Source organism: Salmo trutta, chromosome 21 (genome assembly GCF_901001165.1).
Source record: "Salmo trutta chromosome 21, fSalTru1.1, whole genome shotgun sequence".
Classification (NCBI taxonomy): domain Eukaryota; kingdom Metazoa; phylum Chordata; class Actinopteri; order Salmoniformes; family Salmonidae; genus Salmo; species Salmo trutta.
The window spans coordinates 27,192,563-27,214,058 of record NC_042977.1 but is presented as its reverse complement, the minus strand read 5'-3'; the positions used below and the strand labels follow the sequence as shown (position 1 = coordinate 27,214,058).

At 43.8% G+C, this 21,496-nt stretch overlaps 1 protein-coding gene across 5 annotated transcripts in view; it reads left to right on the top strand.

The window, feature by feature from the left end:
- Positions 1–21,496, top strand: part of LOC115157088 (solute carrier family 12 member 7-like) — a 39,815-nt gene that overhangs the window by 5,698 nt on the left and 12,621 nt on the right. For 2 of the 5 annotated variants that reach the window (XM_029705006.1, XM_029705003.1), the window contains exons 2-8: positions 15,201–15,295; positions 15,509–15,640; positions 19,336–19,482; positions 19,731–19,785; positions 19,982–20,112; positions 20,335–20,576; positions 20,835–21,046. In XM_029705006.1, the coding sequence (XP_029560866.1) occupies positions 15,201–15,295; positions 15,509–15,640; positions 19,336–19,482; positions 19,731–19,785; positions 19,982–20,112; positions 20,335–20,576; positions 20,835–21,046 (1,014 nt within the window). Of the gene's footprint in view, positions 1–15,200; positions 15,296–15,508; positions 15,641–16,172; positions 16,193–16,361; positions 16,450–19,335; positions 19,483–19,730; positions 19,786–19,981; positions 20,113–20,334; positions 20,577–20,834; positions 21,047–21,496 lie in introns of those variants that run through there. The other 3 variants (XM_029705004.1, XM_029705007.1, XM_029705008.1) reach the window with 3 other exon arrangements.

Genomic DNA, 21,496 nt, shown 5'->3' with positions numbered 1-21,496 from the left:
CAGAGTAGTTTACCAAGCACGAGGGTCCTTGTATAGTGGATGTCCACTAGGGGGAGCCAGAGTAGCTTACAAAGCAAGAGGGTCCTTGTGTAGTGTATATCCACTAGGGGGAGCCAGAGTAGCTTACCAAGCAAGAGGGTCCGAGGCACTCTAACTGTAGCTAGCAACAAAATTTAAACTTCCGGATCCGGTGTTATATGCCTTTTTGTTGACGAATACTATTTAGCTAGCTACATGTCTGACTAGTGTTGGTGTTCTATGCTTTACAACACTACTTATTAGCCACAGAAGCAGATGCAAACATGTCTCTCTAAGAATTGCAATTGCTAGAGCCTGAACAGCGAGTTGAAGTGCTCTTACTAAGAGAGGACGATGGAGAATGCATGTCTCTTGTCCAACCTATGTGAAACATTGACGTTTTTGTGTGTGTGAAACAAGACCTTTTTAATACTTTCGAATGTCGGTTGCCAGATTTGACAATTTGCTTCAGCGGCGTGCCCTTTATCTCACACAAGAGAAATTTACAGCTTGCCCGTAAGAGCTGCAGGATGGCTGTCTGTGTCTTGCTGCAAGTTATAAGCTAGAAATCTTTACAGGTTGTACCATCGTCACGGAAGTGTGCCAGGCTATCTGGCATGTCCTGAAGGAGGATTTTGTTGCTTATCCTTCCGTGGCAAAATGGGCAGAAATCGTCAGAGAGTTTGGGGATCGTTGGAGTTATCCGTTTTGTGCAGGAGCTGTCGACGGAAAACATATTCGGATGCGAGCTCCAACGAGCTCGGGCAGCGAGTACTACAACTACAAGGCCTTTTCCTCAATAGTCCTGATGGCAGTCTGCAAAGCAAGGCACCGCTTCACCATGATCAACATGGTCGGAAGGGAGATGTGGGAATCTTCTCACAGAGAAAGTTTGGCTCCCAACTCATTGCATTCCAGCTGCCGCTACCAAGACCAGAGTGCTTGCTGGGGACCCAAACACAGAGCCCATATGTCTTTGGAGAGGAGGCATTCCCTCTGAGGGCAAACCTGATGCGACCATATCCAGGTAAGATACGCTAAATACATGTGACTATACATATGATGTGAAAAGAGTAAGATGATGGGGGCCTACAGTATGTCCAAAGCATAGGCTACACAGTTGTTACAGTACACATTTGATAGCTTTCATGTTCCTGTTCAATACTAATGGAGTACGCTTCTTTTATTCAAAGGTTCTTCAGGCCTCGATGACGGCAAGAATATCGACAACTGCCGCCACTCAAGAACCAGAAGAACTTCAGAGAAATGTTTTGGGATCCTTGCTGGAATATGGAGGGTCCTGGGACGAGCTCTTGAGGTTGCCTCAGAGAAAGCTGAGACCATTGTGAAGGCCTGCATGGCCCTCCACAACTACCTTTGCACCACAGACACTACTGACACTGACAACATGGTACGTCCACCCCACGTTTGTTGACCACTCCACAACGACTGGGGACCTGCGTCCAGGAGAGTGGAGACGGGTGGTAGAAGGGGACACCAGCTACCTGGACTCAAGAAACATGTCGGCAGACAGGGCAACCAGTGTTGCTATAGACGTGCGCAACAACCTAGAGAACTACTTCCTCACACCAGCTGGTCAAGTGTCTTTCCAGGATGCTGCGATCACGCGTGGCACCCTACAGTAAATGTTGGAGTGTGGTTTGCAAAATATGTTCTCTTCCTCTGGTTGATTACTGTTTTATATGTCATGTTGTGAGCTCCACACTTTGTTTTGCAGTTGGATTTGGCTGTTTTACTTATTCACACTTTACAAATCACATAGTCTACCATAATGACAGTTTATCCTTGTGTTTTAGTTTGTAATATCTTTTTTGGAGGCTAGACCCTTGTGAAATTTACGTAACCTTCTGTTTTGTGTAGTGACCTTTCAATGAATGGCTGATCAGCTGTAGACAATAAGGCTAGACCCTGGAGCCATTTACCTAATTAACATAATACAAGGTTGTACATAGTCGTGTGAAGTGACCTTTTAATGGAGACCTTCCTGTTATGGTACATGGGTGAGAATGGCTGTCCTACTGTAGACAGTAAGGACAGACCCCCAAGACATGAACCTCATCTACAGTTGAAGTCGGAAGTTCACATACACCTTAACCAAATACACGTAAACTCCGTTTTTCACAATTTCTGACATTTAATCCTAGGAAATATTCCCTGTCTTAGGTCAGTTACGATCACCACTTTATTTTAAGAATGTGAAATGTCAGAATAATAATAGTGATTTATTTCAGCTTTTATTTCTTTCATCATATTCGCAGTGGGTCAGAAGTTTACATACACTCAATTAGTATTTGGTAGCATTGCCTTTAAATTGTTTAACTTGGGTCAAATGTTTCGGTTAGCCTTCCACAAGCTTCCCACGATAAACTGGGTGAATTTTGGCCCATTCCTCCTGACAGAGCTGGTGTAACTGAGTCAGGTTTGTAGGCCTCCTTGCTCTCAGATGCTTTTTCAGTTCTGCCCACAAATGTTCTATATGATTGATGTCAGGGCTTTGTGATGGCCACTCCAATACCTTGACTTTGTTGTCCTTAAGCCATTTTTCCACAACTTTGGAAGTATGCTTGGGGTCATTGTCCATTTGGAAGACCCATTTGCGACCGAGCTTTAACTTCCTGACTGATGTCTTGAAATGTTGCTTCAATATATCCACATAATTTTCCTAACTCATGATGCCATCTATTTTGAGAAGTGTACCATTCCCTCCTGCAGCAAAGCACCCCCACAACATGATGATGCTACCCCCGTGCTTCACGGTTGGGATGGTGTTCTTCGGCTTGCAAGCATAATCCTTTTTCCTCCAAACATAACAATGGTCATTATGGCCAAACTGTTCTATTTTTGTTTCATCAGACCAGAGGACATTTCTCCAAAAAGTACGGTCTTTGTCCCCACGTGCAGTTGCAAACCGTAGTCTGGCTTTTTTATGACGGTTTAGGAGCAGTGGCTTCTTCCTTGCTGAGCGGCCTTTCAGGTTATGTCGATATTGGACTTGTTTTACTGTGGATACAGATATTTTTGTACCTGTTTCCTCCAGCATCTTCACAGGGTCATTTGCTGTTGTTTTGGGATTGATTTGCACTTTTTTCACCTACAGTGGGGGAAAAAAGTATTTGATCCCCTGCTGATTTTGTACGTTTGCCCACTTACAAAGAAATGATCAGTCTATAATTTTAATGGTAGGTTTATTTGAACCGTGAGAGACAGAATAACAACAAACAAATCCAGAGAAACGCATGTAAAAAATGTTATAAAATGATTTGTATTTTAATGAGGGAAATAAGTATTTGACCCCTCTGCAAAACATGACTTAGTACTTGGTGGCAAAACCCTTGTTGGCAATCACAGAGGTCAGACGTTTCTTGTAGTTTGCCACCAGGTTTGCACACATCTCAGGATGGATTTTGTCCCACTCCTCTTTGCAGATCTTCTCCAAGTCATTAAGGTTTCGAGGCTGACGTTTGGCAACTCGAACCTTCAGCTCCCTCCACAGATTTTCTATGGGATTAAGGTCTGGAGACTGACTAGGCCACTCCAGGACTTTAATGTGCTTCTTCTTGAGCCACTACTTTGTTGCCTTGGCCATGTGTTTTGGGTCATTGTCATGCTGGAATACCCAAAGCAGAAAACACCCCAAAGCATAATATTTCCACCTCCATGTTTGACGGTGGAGATGGTGTTCTTGGGGTCATATGCAGCATTCCTCCTCCTCCAAACACGGCGAGTTGAGTTGATGCCAAAGCACTCCATTTTGGTCTCATCTGACCACAACACTTTCACCAGTTGCCCTCTGAATCATTCAGATGTTCATTGTCAAACTTCAGACGGGCATGTATATGTATTCTTGAGCAGGGGGACCTTGTGGGCGCTGCAGGATTTCAGTCCTTCACGGCGTAGTGTTACCAATTGTTTTCTTGGTGTCTATGGTCCCAGCTGCCTTGAGATCATTGACAAGATCCTCCCGTGTAGTTCTGGGCTGATTCCTCACCTTTCTCATGATCATTGCAACCCCACGAGGTGAGATCTTGCATGGAGCCCCAGGCCGAGGGATATTGACAGTTCTTTTGTGTTTCTTTAATTTGCGAATAATCGCACCAAATGTTGTCACCTTCTCACCAAGCTGCTTGGCGATGGTCTTGTAACCCATTCCAGCCTTGTGTAGGTCTACAATCTTGTCCCTGACATCCTTGGAGAGCTCTTTGGTCTTGGCCATGGTGGAGAGTTTGGAATCTGATTGAATGCTTCTGTGGACAGGTGTCTTTTTTACAGGTAACAAGCTGAGGTTAGGAGCACTCCCTTTAAGAGTGTACTCCTAATCTCAGCTCGTTACCTGTATAAAAGACACCTGGGAGCCAGAAATCTTTCTGATTGAGAGGGGGTCAAATACTTATTTCCCTCATTAAAATGCAAATCAATTTATAACATTTTTGACATGCGTTTTTCTGGATATTTTTGTTGTTATTCTGTCTCTCACTGTTCAAATAAACCTACCATTAAAATGATAGACTGATCCTTTCTTTATCAGTGGGCAAACGTACAAAATCAGCAGGGGATCAAATACTTTTTTCCCCCCACTGTAAGTACGTTCATCTCTAGGAGACAGAACGCGTCTCCTTCCTGAGCGGTATGACGGCTGCGTGGTCCCATGGTGTTATTACTCGCGTGCTATTGTTTGTACAGATGAACGTGGTACTTTCAGGTGTTTGGAAATTGCTCCCAAGGATGAACCAGACTTGTGGAGGTCTACAATTTTGAAGGTAGGCCTTGAAATACATCCACAGGTACACCTCCAATTGACTCAAATGATGTCAATTAGCCTATCAGAAGCTTCTAAAGCCATGACATCATTTTCTGGACTTTTTCCAAGCTGTTTAAAGGCACAGTCAACTTAGTGTATGTAAACTTCTGACCCACTGGAATTGTGATACTGTGAATTATAAGTGAAATAATCTGTCTGTAAACAATTGTTGGAAAAATTACTTGTGTCATGCACAAAGTAGATGTCCTAACCGACTTGCCAGAACTATAGTGTGTTAATAAGAAATGTGTGGAGTGGTTGAAAAATGAGGGTGGGGCAATGCAAATAGTCTGGATAGCCATTTGATTAGATGTTCAGGAGTCCTATGGCTTGGGGATAGAAGCTGTTTATAAGCTTCTTGGAGCTAGACTTGGCGCTCCGGTACCGCTTGTTGTGCGGTAGCAGAGAGAACAGTCTATTACTAGGGTGGCTGGAGTCTTGACCAATTTTTAGGACCTTCCTCTGACACCGCCTGGTATAGAGGTCCTGGATGGCAGGAAGCTTGGCCCCAGTGATGTACAGGGCCGTACGCAGTACCCTCTGTAGTGCCTTGCGGTCGGAGGCCGAGCAGTTGCCATACCAGGCTGTGATGCAACCCATCAGGATGCTCTCGATGGTGCAGCTGTAGAACCTTTTGAGGATCTGAGGACCCATGGCAAATATTTTCAGTCTCCTGAGCTGGAATAGGTTTTGGTGTGGTGTATTCATGCATCTCAATAAACTATAACCTTAATACTTTTTTCCTTGTACAGTTGTGTAGATAGATGAAGGTAGTAGGATCAGTGATGAATCTATCTCAGACTTACTCCCATCTGAGCTACCTGCCATGGCTACCTCATTCTCAGTACAGCTTTGCACTTCCACCAACCAAACGCACCACTGCGTTCACTTTCGAAACCGAATGTTATGATCGAACACAAAATACAAAAAATGTCAGTGTCCAAAATCAAATTCGCCGCCCGAAGCGACCTCAAAGGAGCGTATTACAAGGAGCCGCCCCTTTTGTGATGAAAAACGACATTGCAATGCTGTGCTACGCTCCGTGCCCTCCGTCTTTGTAGTGTGTGAATTGAGCTTAACACTCAATAATTAGCCTATACCCTTGGGGCATTCAACTGTTGTGTTACTGCCTGTCACAATAAGAGCCCAATACAGAGCTCTACAAACAAAGTCCTCTGCCATGTCGTCTGTATGCACGTGTGATGGCATTCAACTTTGACCTGCTACTTGTAGCCACTGTCATTTGCATCACCATTCATAACAATGGCGCTCTCACTCTGTTTTGTCCTCTGTCGTTCTGGGTTGAAGATATACAGTATTTTGTTGTCAGTGAACCTACATTATGTTGCATATCTTGTTTACAGTAATTGAACACACCGGTAGTTGTTATCATATAGTCTTATGGTGTTCTGCATGGTGCTACATGATACTGTTGTCAGATAAGAGAATATCTGTCTTTACTGTAGACATGGTCTACTCAGCTGTACCTTATAGCTGTATCTCATGTGATCGGAGCAGATAACAACATAAATGAATAATAACTATCTAGGTTACTCTGAGGGAGGAACCAGGGAGAATGAGAGTAAATTGAGACAACGTTTGTTGCCTGCCTACTGTTCTGTTTCCTAGGCCCTAGTGTTCCATTTCCAACAATCCCCTTGTAATCCCCTTCCCCTCCAGGTTCCTATCCCAGATATTTAGTGGCGTACAGGATGTCAAAAAGTTATGACGCAAGTGGACTGTTGGGAGCCCTTTTTATGTGGAAATAGTCGTCCTTTCAGGAAAAGGATGTTTGTTTGTGATGCTTGAAAGCTCTCTATTAAACGTACAGTATGTTTCCCACATTGTTCTTTCATTCAGGAAAAACAGACTCCGTGTCAAGAGACAGTCATCCCTTTTTTCCATTTATCAATTGGACTTTGTCAAAGACTTTGGTCATGAGGCCTTAATGTGTATTCCAAAAAACATAAATTATAACGACACAGGGCGAGACCCAGATGCAGACACAGTGTAACGATGTAGGCTGAGAGTCTGGAAGCAAGTTCAGGGGGTGAATACTTTTAATAAATAAATGAACAGAACAAGAAACACAAACAATGCACCAACATGAAACAGGAACATAAACAATGACAACTGGGGAAGAAACCAAAGGGAGTGACATATATAGGGCAGGTAATCAAGGAGGTGATGGAGTCCAGGTGAGTGTCATTATGCGCAAATGCGCGTAACAATGGTGACAGGTGTGCGCCATAAACGAGCAGCCTGGTGACCTAGAGGGAGCACACGTGACAGTACCCCGGCGCGCGGCTTCAGCTGCAGGACGCCGACCAAGATGATGATGATTCCGGGGATCAGGAGCAGACCAGTCACCTCTGCTAAGGCGCGGGACCCTGTCGATCCGGCTAATGGCAGAGAACTCATGTATAAATACGCTGGGGAAGATGGGCGACACCTGGAGGGGGTGGAGACAAGCACAAAGACAGGTGAAACAGATCAGGGTGTGACCGAAATAGGACAGCACTCCAGTAAATAAACTTAAATTGACATATTTTTATTGCCGCCCAAACGTTTCAAGTATGAACCCTTCTTCAGAATAAAAGGCAATGGCAGTCAATGTCACAACAAGACCACACAGGTGGGCATAATATGTATTCCAATGTAAGGTCCATTGATTAATATGCGTGAATGAAACGGAGTCAGAAAGGACATTGTAGACTAATATGAGTGGTTTCAATATGTATTTATGACCTTTATTTAACAATCTTACTGGTGGATATAAGCCTAGAGGAGAATGACGTGTTTGAGAACTAGAAGCCCAAATGAAGGTGCCCGCTAGCTGCAGTCCACATCGTCACATGTTCTCTCTGTGACTTTTTCACGCACTGTTCATTTTTTTACTTTACCCGTAATTCTGTTACCAAATTTAGCATCTGCACTGTTCTTTCAGTACATGTTTTTTTTTGTGTGTGTGTGGAAATGGTTAAAAGTAGTCCTTATGCATATAGTTGTATGGTTGGTTTAACTTTACAATCATTGCTTTTGTTGTGGCATACATTTTAAAGTGAAATATCTGAGTCTCAGCGTAATTCCGTTACTGTGGAATTGCCCTTTAGTCCAAGTTCTGTTGCTAATGAAAGTGTGTCTGGTCAAGTTACTGTAGCTGCAAAGAGTGTCAATAAGCTTTAATTCTGAACGCTTGAATCAGAGCTCTTGTGAAACGGGGACCTCTTTTGGCAAGGCTTTTCATAGCGTGGCATGTGGGATAGAGCTTTTCATTGAAACATAAGTAGTACCTCATCTAATAGTGTGCTGTGTCATTTGAAATATGGCATCAGATGTGCTAGTCATCACCACGGCAGACCTTTCAATGTCACTGTCAGAGGCCCTTCAGGTCCATGTTATTTATATGCCAGACAACAACTCAGCAGTCTATTGACTTTGGTGTGGCTTGCACTTTTCACTTTCCAGAGGATTGGGTATACATGGATGGATTATTTCTTCACGTCCTCTGTCTCAGCTACTCCATAATGATTTCCATTTGAGCTGTTAAATGTAAAAAGTACAGAAGACTCGAGGATTACGTTTGAGGATTTTTGCGGCCTGTGTACTGTGTACTGTGTACACACTTTATGCTAAGCTAATAGCTGAGTGGAATAAATGTGTCAAATCAAATTGTATTTGTCACAATCACGTGTTTAGCAGATGTTATTGCGGATGTAGCGAAATTCTTGTGTCTCTAGCTCTAACAGTGCAGTAATATCTAACAAGTAATATCTAACAATTTCACAACAATACACACATCTAAAGTAAAGGAATGGAATTTTAGAATATATAAATATTGGGCGAGCAATGTCAGAGCGGCATAGACTAACATGCAGTAGAATAGGACAGAATACAGTATATACATATGAGATGAGTAATGCAAAATATGTAAACATTATTAAAGTGACTAGTGTTCCATTATTAAAGTGCCCAGTGATTCCAAGTCTATGTATATAGGGCATCAGCCTCTAATGTGCTAGTGATGGCTATTTAACCGAATTTAACAGTCTGATGACCTTGAGATAGAAGCTGTTTTTCTGTCTCTTGGTTCCAGTTTTGATGCACCTGTCCTGACCTCGTCTTGTGGATGATAGCGGGGTGAAAAGGCAGTGGCTCGGGTGGTTGTTGTCCTTGATTATCTTTTTGGCCTTCCTGTGACATTGGGTGCTGTAGGTGTCCTGGAGGGCAGGTAGTTTGCCCCCGGTGATGCATTGGGCAGACCACACCACCCTCTGGAGAGCCCTGCGGTTGAGGGTGGTGCAGTTGCCGTACCAAGCTGTGATACAACACGACAGGATTCTCTCAATTGTGTGTGTGTGTGTATGTGTGTGTGTGTGTGTAGGGTCATGCTCTGTAAGCTCATTGAGCTGTGTTTCAGGGCACAGAATTAAAGTAGCTAAAGCTGCACCCTCCCCCTCCCTTCCCCTCTCCCTCCTCTACCCCTCCCTCCAGTGAGTGGATGAGGGGTCAAGAGCGCAAGGGCTGATGCTGCTCCACTGCCTCCAGACAGGACAGAGAAAGGATGTCCACAACTCTGGAGCATCTGATTCCCAGGGCACCAAAGACACCTTAACCAAATCTGCTACAGAAAGCTACCTAGCACAGAACAGACAGACATTCATAGAGAACTGTGTTACACAGATTCAAGTCAACTCAGTTGAAGGGGGGCTAGGCAGAGCAGATTGAGGTCTGTAACTACTGAGGTTTACAGTAGCATACTGGAAGAGTGTTGTGGACCCCAGCTGCACCTCCCCCCTGGTATGGAGCGTGGGGAGGGTTCACGACGATCAGGTGAGCTCATCTGTGTGATAAACCCTATGAAATAATCAGGCTAGGCATATTTGCATATTCATAATCTGGTCTGTAGTAAGAATTTTGCTCATGACCACAGCTGTTTGTCTTGTTGTGGAAGCTTTGGTTAAGCCACCATCATGTATGTGTTTGTTCGGTCTGTCCTTGTGTATTGTACTGTAGTTGTTAGTCTGTGGTACATATATCTGTGTTTACATTAGTGCTGGGGGGCACCGAGGGTTAAATATAGGGATTTGATATCTCTCTCTGTGTCTGTGCGTCTTACCTTCAGGCTCAGGTGTGCTAGGCTAGGCAGCTTATGAATCTGTCACTGTGGAGGCTTAACGAGTTATAAACAGCTCTCATTGTCATTTATTATCATAGAGGCCGCAACACTTCACTTCCCACTACCTGATGAGATTGTGTTGTTGTTGTGGACAGATTTTTCAACATTTGGGTGGCTTTAAATAGTGAAAATGTCTGTTAAATCAGCCAAATGGTTAATATTTGAGAGAGACAGATTTTGTCTACATTGGAGTTAAATTAAGATATTCCTAGTGTCTGAAATTCTTACCTTGAAGTTATTCACTTAAGGCAACGGCAAAATGTCTTATTATCATACAATTTGGCAAGCACTTCTACTGTATGTTCAGAGCTGTTCATCTCAGTCAACATAACAAACATACTGTAAATCAATAGGATTATCTCCCAGAATGAATGCATAAACCTGAACCTGTCCACCTCCCTAGATTGACACTGTGTCAACTCCCCTCTGTCTAATTTATCGATGTAGCCTGATATAACTGGTACCTCTGCCTTCCCTGTGTGTGGAATGAACAGAGCAGATGGCGATGGATGGTTCTACCACTGCCCTCGTCTTCTCATCGGAAGACTTTCCTCAGCCTACTGTAAAATGTCCTGGCTGTCTGTCAATTGTACACTGCTCAAAAAAATAAAGGGAACACTTTTAAACAACACAATGTAACTCCAAGTCAATCACACTTCTGTGAAATCAAACTGTCCACTTAGGAAGCAACACTGATTGACAATAAATTTCACATGCTGTTGTGCAAATGGAATAGACAACAGGTGGAAATTATAGGCAATTAGCAAGACACCCCCAATAAAGGAGTGATTCTGCAGGTGGACCACAGACCACTTCTCAGTTCCTATGCTTCCTGGCTGATGTTTTGGTCATTTTTGAATGCTGGCGGTGCTTTCACTCTAGTGGTAGCATGAGACGGAGTCTACAACCCACACAAGTGGCTCAGGTAGTGCAGCTCATCCAGGATGGCACATCAATGCGAGCTGTGGCAAGAAGGTTTGCTGTGTCTGTCAGCGTAATGTCCAGAGCATGGAGGCGCTACCAGGAGACAGGCCAGTACATCAGGAGACGTGGAGGAGGCCGTAGGAGGGCAACAACCCAGCAGCAGGACCGCTACCTCCGCCTTTGTGCAAGGAGGAGCAGGAGAAGCACTGCCAGAGCCCTGCAAAATGACCTCCAGCAGGCCACAAATGTGCATGTGTCTGCTCAAACGGTCAGAAACAGACTCCATGAGGGTGGTATGAGGGCCCGACGTCCACAGGTGGGGGTTGTGCTTACAGCCCAACACCGTGCAGGACGTTTGGCATTTGCCAGAGAACACCAAGATTGGCAAATTCGCCACTGGCGCCCTGTGCTCGTCACAGATGAAAGCAGGTTCACACTGAGCACGTGACAGACGTGACAGAGTCTGGAGACGCCGTGGAGAACGTTCTGCTGCCTGCAACATCCTCCAGCATGACCGGTTTGGCAGTGGGTCAGTCATGGTGTGGGGTGGCATTTCTTTGGGGGGCCGCACAGCCCTCCATGTGCTCGCCAGAGGTAGCCTGACTGCCATTAGGTATCGAGATGAGATCCTCAGACCCCTTGTGAGACCATATGCTGGTGCGGTTGGCCCTGGGTTCCTCCTAATGCAAGACAATGCTAGACCTCATGTGGCTGGAGTGTGTCAGCAGTTCCTGCAAGAGGAAGGCATTGATGCCATGGACTGGCCCGCCCGTTCCCCAGACCTGAATCCAATTGAGCACATCTGGGACATCATGTCTCGCTCCATCCACCAACGCCACGTTGCACCACAGACTGTCCAGGAGTTGGCGGATGCTTTAGTCCAGGTCTGGGAGGAGATCCCTCAGGAGACCATCCGCCACCTCATCAGGAGCATGCCCAGGCGTTGTAGGGAGGTCATACAGGCATGTGGAGGCCACACACACTACTGAGACTCGTTTTGACTTGTTTTAAGGACATTACATCAAAGTTGGATCAGCCTGTAGTGTGGTTCTCCACTTTAATTTTGAGTGTGACTCCAAATCCAGACCTCCATGGGTTGATAAATTGGATTTCCATTGATTATTTTTGTGTGATTTTGTTGTCAGCACATTCAGCTATGTAAAGAAAAAAGTATTTAATAAGATTATTTCTTTCATTCAGATCTAGGATGTGTTGTTTAAGTGTTCCCTTTATTTTTTTGAGCAGTATATTTAGTGTGCTAGTTTTGCTTTGCCAAACTCATGTCGTTAGAGACAGCGACTGTGGAAAGAGACTACCCACTGGAAACAAACTGTTTGAATCAACATTGTTTCAACGTAATTTGTCAACGTATTGTGATGTGGAATCTCTACCTGGAAAAAAATATATTGGATTCGAATCACAGGATTATGTCATCATTGTAACCAATCTTTAGCATAGACAAACCTTGTAAAATATGTTGAATTTTAACCTTTGAAACAATATCAGATCTTCAACATTATATCTACTATATGTATATCATCACTTTTGCTATACAGTAAATAGCCTATTAACTTATCGTCACGTTAAAAAATGATGTTGGATTCACGTCTCCAACTAAACCCCAAATAAAAGTTAAAGAATAGGACTAAGCCATTGGCTCAGATTAAATTATCCAAGCATTATACATGATATGACCAAAAGTATGTGGACAACATCTCATTCCAACATCATGGGCATTAATATGGAATCGGTTTCCCCTTTGTGGCTATAACAGCCTCCACTCTTCTGGGAAGGCTTTCCACTCGATGATGGAACATTGGAAAGGGCCTCCCCAAACTGTTACCACAAAGTTGGAAGGACATAATCGTTTAGAATGTCATTGTATGCTGTAAAATTAAAATGTCCCTTCACTGGAACTAAGGGCCCTAGCCTGAATCATAAAAATCAGCCCCAGACCATTATTCCTCCTCCACAAAACTTTACAGTTGAAATAATGCATTCGGGCTAGGTAGCGTTCCCCTGGCATTCGCCAAACCAAATTCGTCCGCCGGACTGCCAGATGGTGAAGCGTGATTCATCACTCTAAAGAACACGTTTCCTCTGCTCCAGAGTCCTATGGCGGTGAGCTTTACACCAGTCCAGCCAACGCTAGTCATTGCGCATGGTGAACTTAGGCTTGTGTGCGGCTGCTCAGCCATGGAAACTCATTTCATGAAGCTCCCGACGATCAGCTATTGCGCTGACCTTGCTTCCAGAGGCAGTTTGGATCACTGTAGTGAGTGTTCCTACCGAGGACAGATGATTTTTACGCTCTTCAGCACTTGGCGGTCCCATTCTGTGAGCTTGTGTGGCCGACCACTTTGCGGCTGAGCCTTTGTTGCTCCTAGATATTTCCACTTCACAATAACAGCACTTACGAAGAGTGCTGTCAGTTTGTCAAATTTCGGCCCCCGAAATTTGACAAACTGACTTGTTGGAAAGGTGGCATCCTATGACGGCGCCACGTTGAAAGTCACTGAGCTCTTCGTTAAGGCCGTTCTACTGCCAATGTTTCACTATGAGATTGCATGGTTGTGTGCTCGATTTTATACACCTGGCAGCAACGGATGTGGCTGAAATAGCCGAATCCACTAATTTGAAAGGTTGCCTACTGTAACTATAAATGTCTTCTTATGCAATCATAGAAACCGTGCATGTCTGTGGAGATCTTCACAATTGCTATAATAATCTTTGCAGAATCTCGAACAGCATCGATCACTTGCACTATGTAATTGTTATATAATCTCAACTGCAATCCAGGTCATTTGGTTGTTGTAACGTATACGATTGGAGTCAGGAAGAAAGTGCAGAAGGTGAGTTTAATGATGCGAGAAGGCAGATTAACAAAACAGGAGACGCGTACTGACCAAAACCAACACAGCCTGATGACTGAGGCTACTGAGGGTTAAATAAAGGGAGAGTAATCAAGGTGATGAGATCCAGGTGTGCATAACGATGGGGAGCAGGTGTGCATAACGATGGTTGCCAGGTGTGCGTGATGATAGTTGTCAGGACTGGTGGTTAGTAGACTGGCGCCGTCTAGCGCTGGAGTAGGCGTGACAGTTGTGCTATTAGATGAAGCACAGTGATAACACATTAAGTCAGGGTTTCCCAAGCTCAGTCCGCAGGGCCCCAAGGGGTGGAAGTTTTGGTTTTTGCCCAAACACTACACAGCTGATTCAAATAATCAGCTAATCATCAAGCTTTGAATCAGCTGTGTAGTGTTAGGGTAAAAACAAAGATGTGCACTCCTTGGGGTTTGGGAAACACTGCATTTCAGTTGTTGTATAAATATCTGACATTGTATTCCCATTTGAACTTTGCTGTGTTTTTAAATGGTTGAAAGCGCAATGATAACACATTTGAGAATTCAACAAACTTCTGGCTGTCTTTTTGAGTGGATGAATAAAGGTTGAAATCTCATTGATCAACATCTCAATCAAATATGACCCAATTTCCATGTTGGAATTACGTGGTGTGTCCAGTGTGTACAAACTAAATATGTATTGCAAAGAAATCCAATACTTGAGAAATTGTGCGCTTTTCATTGAAACCCTCTTGGGACATAACGTCCCATCTCATTTACAAGGAAGTCTCTGTAATGGAAATGGTTGATATGTTGTGATGATTAATAGCAGATTGGCGAAACTCCTTTTATGGAACTGTCTGCTGTTATAGGCCTGAATACTACACTTCATAATGAGATGATAACATTGAAATGTTCCTTATCACTGCATCTCATCTCTTATTTTACACCAGGTGGAGAGGAATCATGGGAAAATAACATTGTATTACAGTATCACAAAAAGAGAAAGTTTTGTTCAGGGTAGTTTGTCCTTATTCATCATACTGTACAGGAGATCTACAGTGTCATTCTCATTGAACAGTGTCATTAGCAGCCTCATCAGCGGCACACGATAGCATTGATTTCTCTCGTCACAGCATAACCCCATAGGACATTACTACGGCAATGACAATCAACATGACTTTGTCTGGACTGTCGAGCTTTTCTTTATCAGTTGCAGAGGAAAGTGGTGTTTGTGTTGTTTCATAAGAAATGTAGTTAAAAAAAATTGCCAATATTTTGGTACCATGAAATCAATAAGATACCATGAAATCAGTAAGATACCATGAAATCAGTAAGATACCATGAAATCAATAGTGATTGGACAGACAAGTATAGTAGAGATGTTTTCTTTCTCCTTTTCTGTTGTCTCCCAGGAGATGTCACTCCCAGAGAGAGCAGCCCTTTCATCAACAACACTGACCACGACCAAGAAAACTACTACGATGGCAAGAACATGGCTCTCTTTGAGGTAATCCACATGTCAAGACTTTTGATATCATCATATAATTCATTACCACATAGGTTTTATGCCACTTTAATGTAAAGTGATAGCGACGTGCTTACATGGATTATATTGTAGAGTACATATCATAAAAACATTTGTTGCTTTTTTTTGTTCTGTACTTGGATGTCTTCAATGCCATGACGTCCCGATTCAATTTCGTTGTATCCTTATTGACAGGAAGAGATTGAGAGCAACCCCATGGTGTCCTCCCTCCTCAACAAGCTGGCTAACTACACCAACCTCACCCAGGGGGTCACTGAGCATGAGGAGTATGAAAATGAGGAGGGGGTTACAAAGATTAGAGTCAAGGTACGGACCACATGACCGTTGTGCATTATTGAGAAGTTATCCTGGTGGGTACTTTGTGGGAGACCTCGCTAAAGATGTACAGTAGTAGACAGACATTGTATTAACTGTCAATCCACTTGACAAGGACATTGTTGTTGGATCACAATAACATCTATATTATTGTGCATACCAACATGAGTTGGCTAGGTTAGTGTGGTAGCTATGCAACAGCACCTCTGAGAGCAGAGCGCATGTGAGAATATAAAGCAGCATTCTTCTGACCAACCAACCAAAGAAATACTCCTACTGTTGCTATTCAGCGTCACAGCGCCAACACGAGGCCACAGAAACCAACCATGCTTCTGTCCCCTGACAATTACCCCAGTACCTCTCCCTGCTGGAGATCTGATTGGCTCAGGGGGGGGAGGTTGTGGAGACAGAGTGGATAGTGAGGATGCCACTCCAGGTTGTGAACGGTCTATGAACAAGGGCCACATTGACCCTGGTAAAAAGGCGTATAGGAGAACCAACAGCAGTATTGAGAGAGGGCTGTGTTGTGTTATGGGATATATGGTATGTACTGTATTCATGCAGTGTCTTTGTGTGTGAGGGGGGGGCTGTCGATGTGACGTGTGTGTGTGTGTGGGGGGGGGGGGGGGGGGGGGGGGTGTCTGACCTAGAAAGAGTGGGGGCCGTTGCACCTTTGGAGTATAACAGGGGGTGCTTATGTCATCAGGCGGTGGATGACACATTGGAGTTGTTCATTTATCCTGTGGTGATCGGGGAATGGATTGTATGGCTGTAATGAAGTCCAGCAGATCATTGTTAAGGTAGCCTGTTACTGTACACTGTGTAGCATTATGTCTGACTGTTATATTTGGGTATTCATGCTTTCCAAACTGGACAAGCACACAGAGCAAATATAGTATAATTTCACTGAATAGTTCTGTTGTTAATTTCTCTGGAGAACTGCAAAGGACTTCAAATACTTTACTGTTATGACATATGAGCATGAGTTGGGCATGCGGAAAATAGGCTGGGCACTGTGGAAGGATTCTCTACTGATGTTTTGTTACTAATGTCTTGTTACTGATGTCTTGTTACTGGTGTTTTGTTCGAAGGACATTGCAATGTCTTTTAGCAATACATCTGACTACTCATTGTCTGAAAAGCCAATGCAAACTGTATCCTAATGCCACTCTCTCCCTAAACCCCCATAAATATAATTATTTACGTTCTAAATTCTAAACTATGACGCACATTTATACTGCAAACAATATATCAGTTGTGTTTACATAACTTTATCAGACAATATTTGTAAAATTTCATTTGCAAACACAGGAGGATGTATGTGTGATGCAACAGGCTAAACCACAACAACTTATGTGATGGAAATAGTTTCAGGAGGATTGGGGTGATATGGATGGCATGTGACAGTGTTGAGTATGTGTAGTTTTATGAGAGTAACCCAGCTAAATGATGGGGTTGCCTGAGACTATGTTTGTAGTCGTGAGAAAATATTTGTATTCGTGTCGCTACAGGGCACTGTTAAGCAGCTGACTTCAGACCATTGACTTCACCATTGTTGTGTTTTTTATGCTGCCAGTGACCGGATTCTGACTGAAATGGTTTTGATGGTTGCTAATGAGCCAATTGTAAAATAAACATTTTCGAAATAGTGTACGGCTCTGATAATAGTCAGCGCAAGTCTTTTTGCCCACATTACAATTGTAGACCAAAAATTATCTCAGTATTTATTGTGGCTGATTTTATTTGATTTATTAGGATCCCCACTAGCTAGTCTTACTGGGTCCGACACATTACATAAGAGACATTACAGGCAAAATACTTTAGAATTTACATTTACACCGTCATAGGATGCCACCTTTCCAACAAGTCAGTTTGTCAAAATTCTGCCCTGCTAGAGCTGTCGCGGTCAACTGTATGTGCTGTTATTGTGAAGTGGAAACGTCTAGGAGCAATAACGTCTCAGCCGCGAAGTGGTAGGCCACACAAGCTCACAGAACGGGACCGCCGATTACTGAACTGTTCATCGGGAGCTTCATGGAATGGGTTTCCATAGCAGAATAGCCTAAGATCGCAATGCCAAGATTCGGTTGGAGTTGTGTAAAGCTCGCCGCCATTGGACTCTGGAGCAGTGAAAACACGTTCTCTGGAGTCATGAATCGCGCTTCACCATCTAGTAGTGCGACTGACAAATCGGGGTTTGGAGGATGCAAGGAGAACGCTACTTGCCCCAATGAATAGTGCCAACTGTAAAGTTTGGTGGAGGAGGATTCCTTGCTTCCAACTTTGTGGCAACAGTTTGGGGAAGGCTCTTTCCTGTTTCAGTATGACAATGCCCCCTTGCACAAAGCGAGGTCCATACAGAAATGGTTTGTCGAAATCGGAGTGGAAGAACTTGACTGGCCTGCACAGAACCCTGACCTCAACCCCATCGAACACCTTTGGGATGAATTGGAACACCAATTGCGAGCCATGCCTAATCGCCCAACGTCAGTGCCCGACCTCACTAATGCTCTTGTGGCTGAATGGAGGCAAGTCCCCACAGCAATGTTCCAGCATCTAGTGGAAATCCTTCCCAGAAGAGTCTATTGGCAGCAAAGAGGGGACCAACTCCGCATTAATGCCCATGATTTTGGAATTGGATGTTCGACGAGCAGGTGTCCACATACTTTTGGTCTTGTAGTGTACACAACAACATGGGGGAGTGGTGTTGTGCCGTGAGGTGTTGCTTTATTTGTTTTTTGAAACCAAGCTTGCTGTTCACTTGCACTATATAAGATGGGAGTGCCATGGACTAAGTGTGTGTGTCAGTGCTGTGTGTAAGTTGACTATGCAAATAATATGGGATTTCCAACGCATTGTTTCTTTTATGAAAACAAGAAGTCATGTAGTCAGTCTTTCCTCAACTTTTAGCCAAGCCAAGAGAGACAGGCATGCATAGTATTAACATTAGCCCTCTGATTACAATGTAGAGTAAGACGTGTCGCTCTGTTCTGGGCCAGCTGCAGCTTAACTAGGTCTTTCTTCACAGCACTTGACCATATGACTGGATGATAATCAAGATAAGAGAACTAGAGCATGGAAGACTTGCTTTGTGGAGTGTGGTGTCAAAAAAGCAGAGCATCTTTTTATTACTGTCACGTTCGTCATATGAAGGAGACCAAGGCGCAGCGTGGGTATCGTTCCACATCTTTATTTATATGTGAAACTATGCAAGACATACAATAAACTATAAACAAAACAACAAACCGTGACGAAGAGGTGCAACATACACTTACTCAAAATAATCTCCCACAAACACAAGTGGGAAAAAACACTACTTAAATATGATCTCCAATTAGAGACAACGATGACCAGCTGCCTCTAATTGGGAATCATATGAAAACCCCAACATAGAAAAAATAAACTAGAACACAACATAGAAAAATGAAACTAGACAAAACCCCCCAGTCACGCCCTGACCTACTCTACCATAGAAAAATACGAGCTCTCTATGGTCAGGACGTGACAATTACAGACAATTGACCTTGTATTCTCAGCTGTATTTTACAGGATTGTACAATATTGTATTGTATGCTGTATTGTGACATTACAGTACATCTTACAAGGCCCTGCTGTACCATAAGCTGACTCATGGTAATCCTACTGTACCTCTCTTCTTCCCTGGCCCTCTACGTTGGCACCTCCAGAGTCCTCAGATGGGCACATTCATCGGCGTGTACCTGCCCTGCATGCAGAACATCCTGGGAGTCATCCTCTTCCTGCGTCTCACCTGGATCGTTGGCACCGCCGGCATCTTGGAGTCTTTCGCCATTGTCGTCATGTGTTGCACCTGTGTGAGTACTATGTAATAATACAAATGGGGTACTAAGGTGTGAGTACTAAGGTGTGAGTACTACTGGGCTTAACTACTTATATACAAACACTCCTCCGTTTTGGGGAGTTCAGGTACTAAACTGTGGTATTCTCTGCTAATCTTAGTTTTCTCTGCCATGAATGAAGCGGTCTCATTTTGCTCCCTGAGGACATTGTAACCAAACACCAACCAATGCTAGTCTTTTAAAAAAAATTCCCTCTCTTACAGACCATGCTGACAGCGATATCCATGAGTGCTATTGCAACAAATGGGGTAGTGCCAGGTAATGTCAGTTCAACTTATTTTCCACCTTGAATAAGAAACCTCAACCTCTGCTTTTATGGTTATTTAGCACTATAGAACTGTCATCGTTTAACCATGGTTGATTATTATCACTATTGCATTGGAGCTATAGTCTGTAGCTGACTTCTTTTCCTCTCCAGTCCTTTTACCCGTATCTGTTCTCTTGCCTCATGCAGCCGGAGGCTCCTACTACATGATCTCCAGGTCTTTGGGACCAGAGTTTGGTGGGGCTGTGGGCTTGTGTTTTTACCTGGGAACCACATTCGCTGGCTCCATGTACATCCTGGGAACTATTGAAATCCTTCTGGTAAGGATAAAACAATGCCTGGTCATGATATAGGAAGTACACAATGTTTAGAGGCAGGTGTTTTTCATTACCACATGACTCTTCCAGGAGTTGGTACCTTGTAACAGCCTATAACAATGGCTTAGACTTTTTCCTGGACATGTCACATGGGCCGGGAAAACTCTTGGCCCAAACAATGTTTCATGAAGGTAGTGTCCAAGCTTACTCCTATTCTTGTTCCAGACGTACATCGTGCCGAACGCTGCAGTGTTTGTGGCGGAGAAGAAGGAGGGCGAGGCGGAGGCCATGCTGAATAACATGCGTGTGTACGGGACTTGCTGCCTGGCTCTCATGGCTCTGGTGGTGTTTGTGGGAGTCAAATATGTCAACAAGCTGGCCCTGGTCTTCCTGGCCTGTGTGGTGCTCTCCATCATGGCCATCTACGCCGGAGTCATCAAGACCGTCATAGAACCACCAGACTTCCCGTGAGTTAGATAGTTCATCTATAGGCACAAGCGATGCTAGTGTCTGTGTTTGTCTGGTCAGATTCATATTCACAATGTAAAGGACAATCATCAGTCATCTGATCTTATAGGGCTGAATTCTAACGTGATCACACATCGATATCAGTGAGACAGATGTTTATAGACTCTTTACAGTGGTTACAGTGGCCAAAAGGAAAAGATTCTTAGTTCTTTACACTAGAAAATATCCTGATGAATACATGTATATATTTCCCACAGAATCTGTCTCCTGGGGAACCGTTCCTTGCAGAACCACAACTTTGAGAAGTGTGTGAAGACAGAGGTGATCAAGAACGTGACGTACACCACTAAGCTGTGGGAGCTGTTCTGTGACAGCCGCCACCTCAACGCCACCTGTGACGAGTACTTCACCCTGAACAATGTCACTGAAATCCAGGGCATCCCAGGCCTGCTCAGTGGGGTTATCAAAGGTCAGTGGAGCACCAAGACAAATTTCTCAAAAACAATTGTTGCGTGGTAATAAAGTTATCTGATTCTGTTTCAGAGCACACTTATTGGTACTACTACTACTTGCTTACTACTTACTCACTTACCAAATTATTATTGGCATATTTTATCATAGCCATATCATCTGGTTTGATCAACCTGGGGCTCAATAAGGAAGTCAAACTAGTCGGGGCATGGATTTTACAAGGTGTCAAAAGTGTTCCTCAGGGATGCTAGCCCATTTTGAGTGCAATGCTTCCCACAGTTGTCAAGTTGGCTGGATGTCCTTTGGTTGGTGGACCATTACTGATACAAACTGGTGCGTCTGGCACCTACTACCATACCCCATTCGAAGGAACTGAAATATTGTCTCTTGCCCAGTCACCCTCTGAATGGCACATATACACAATCCATGTCTCAATTGTTTCAAGGCT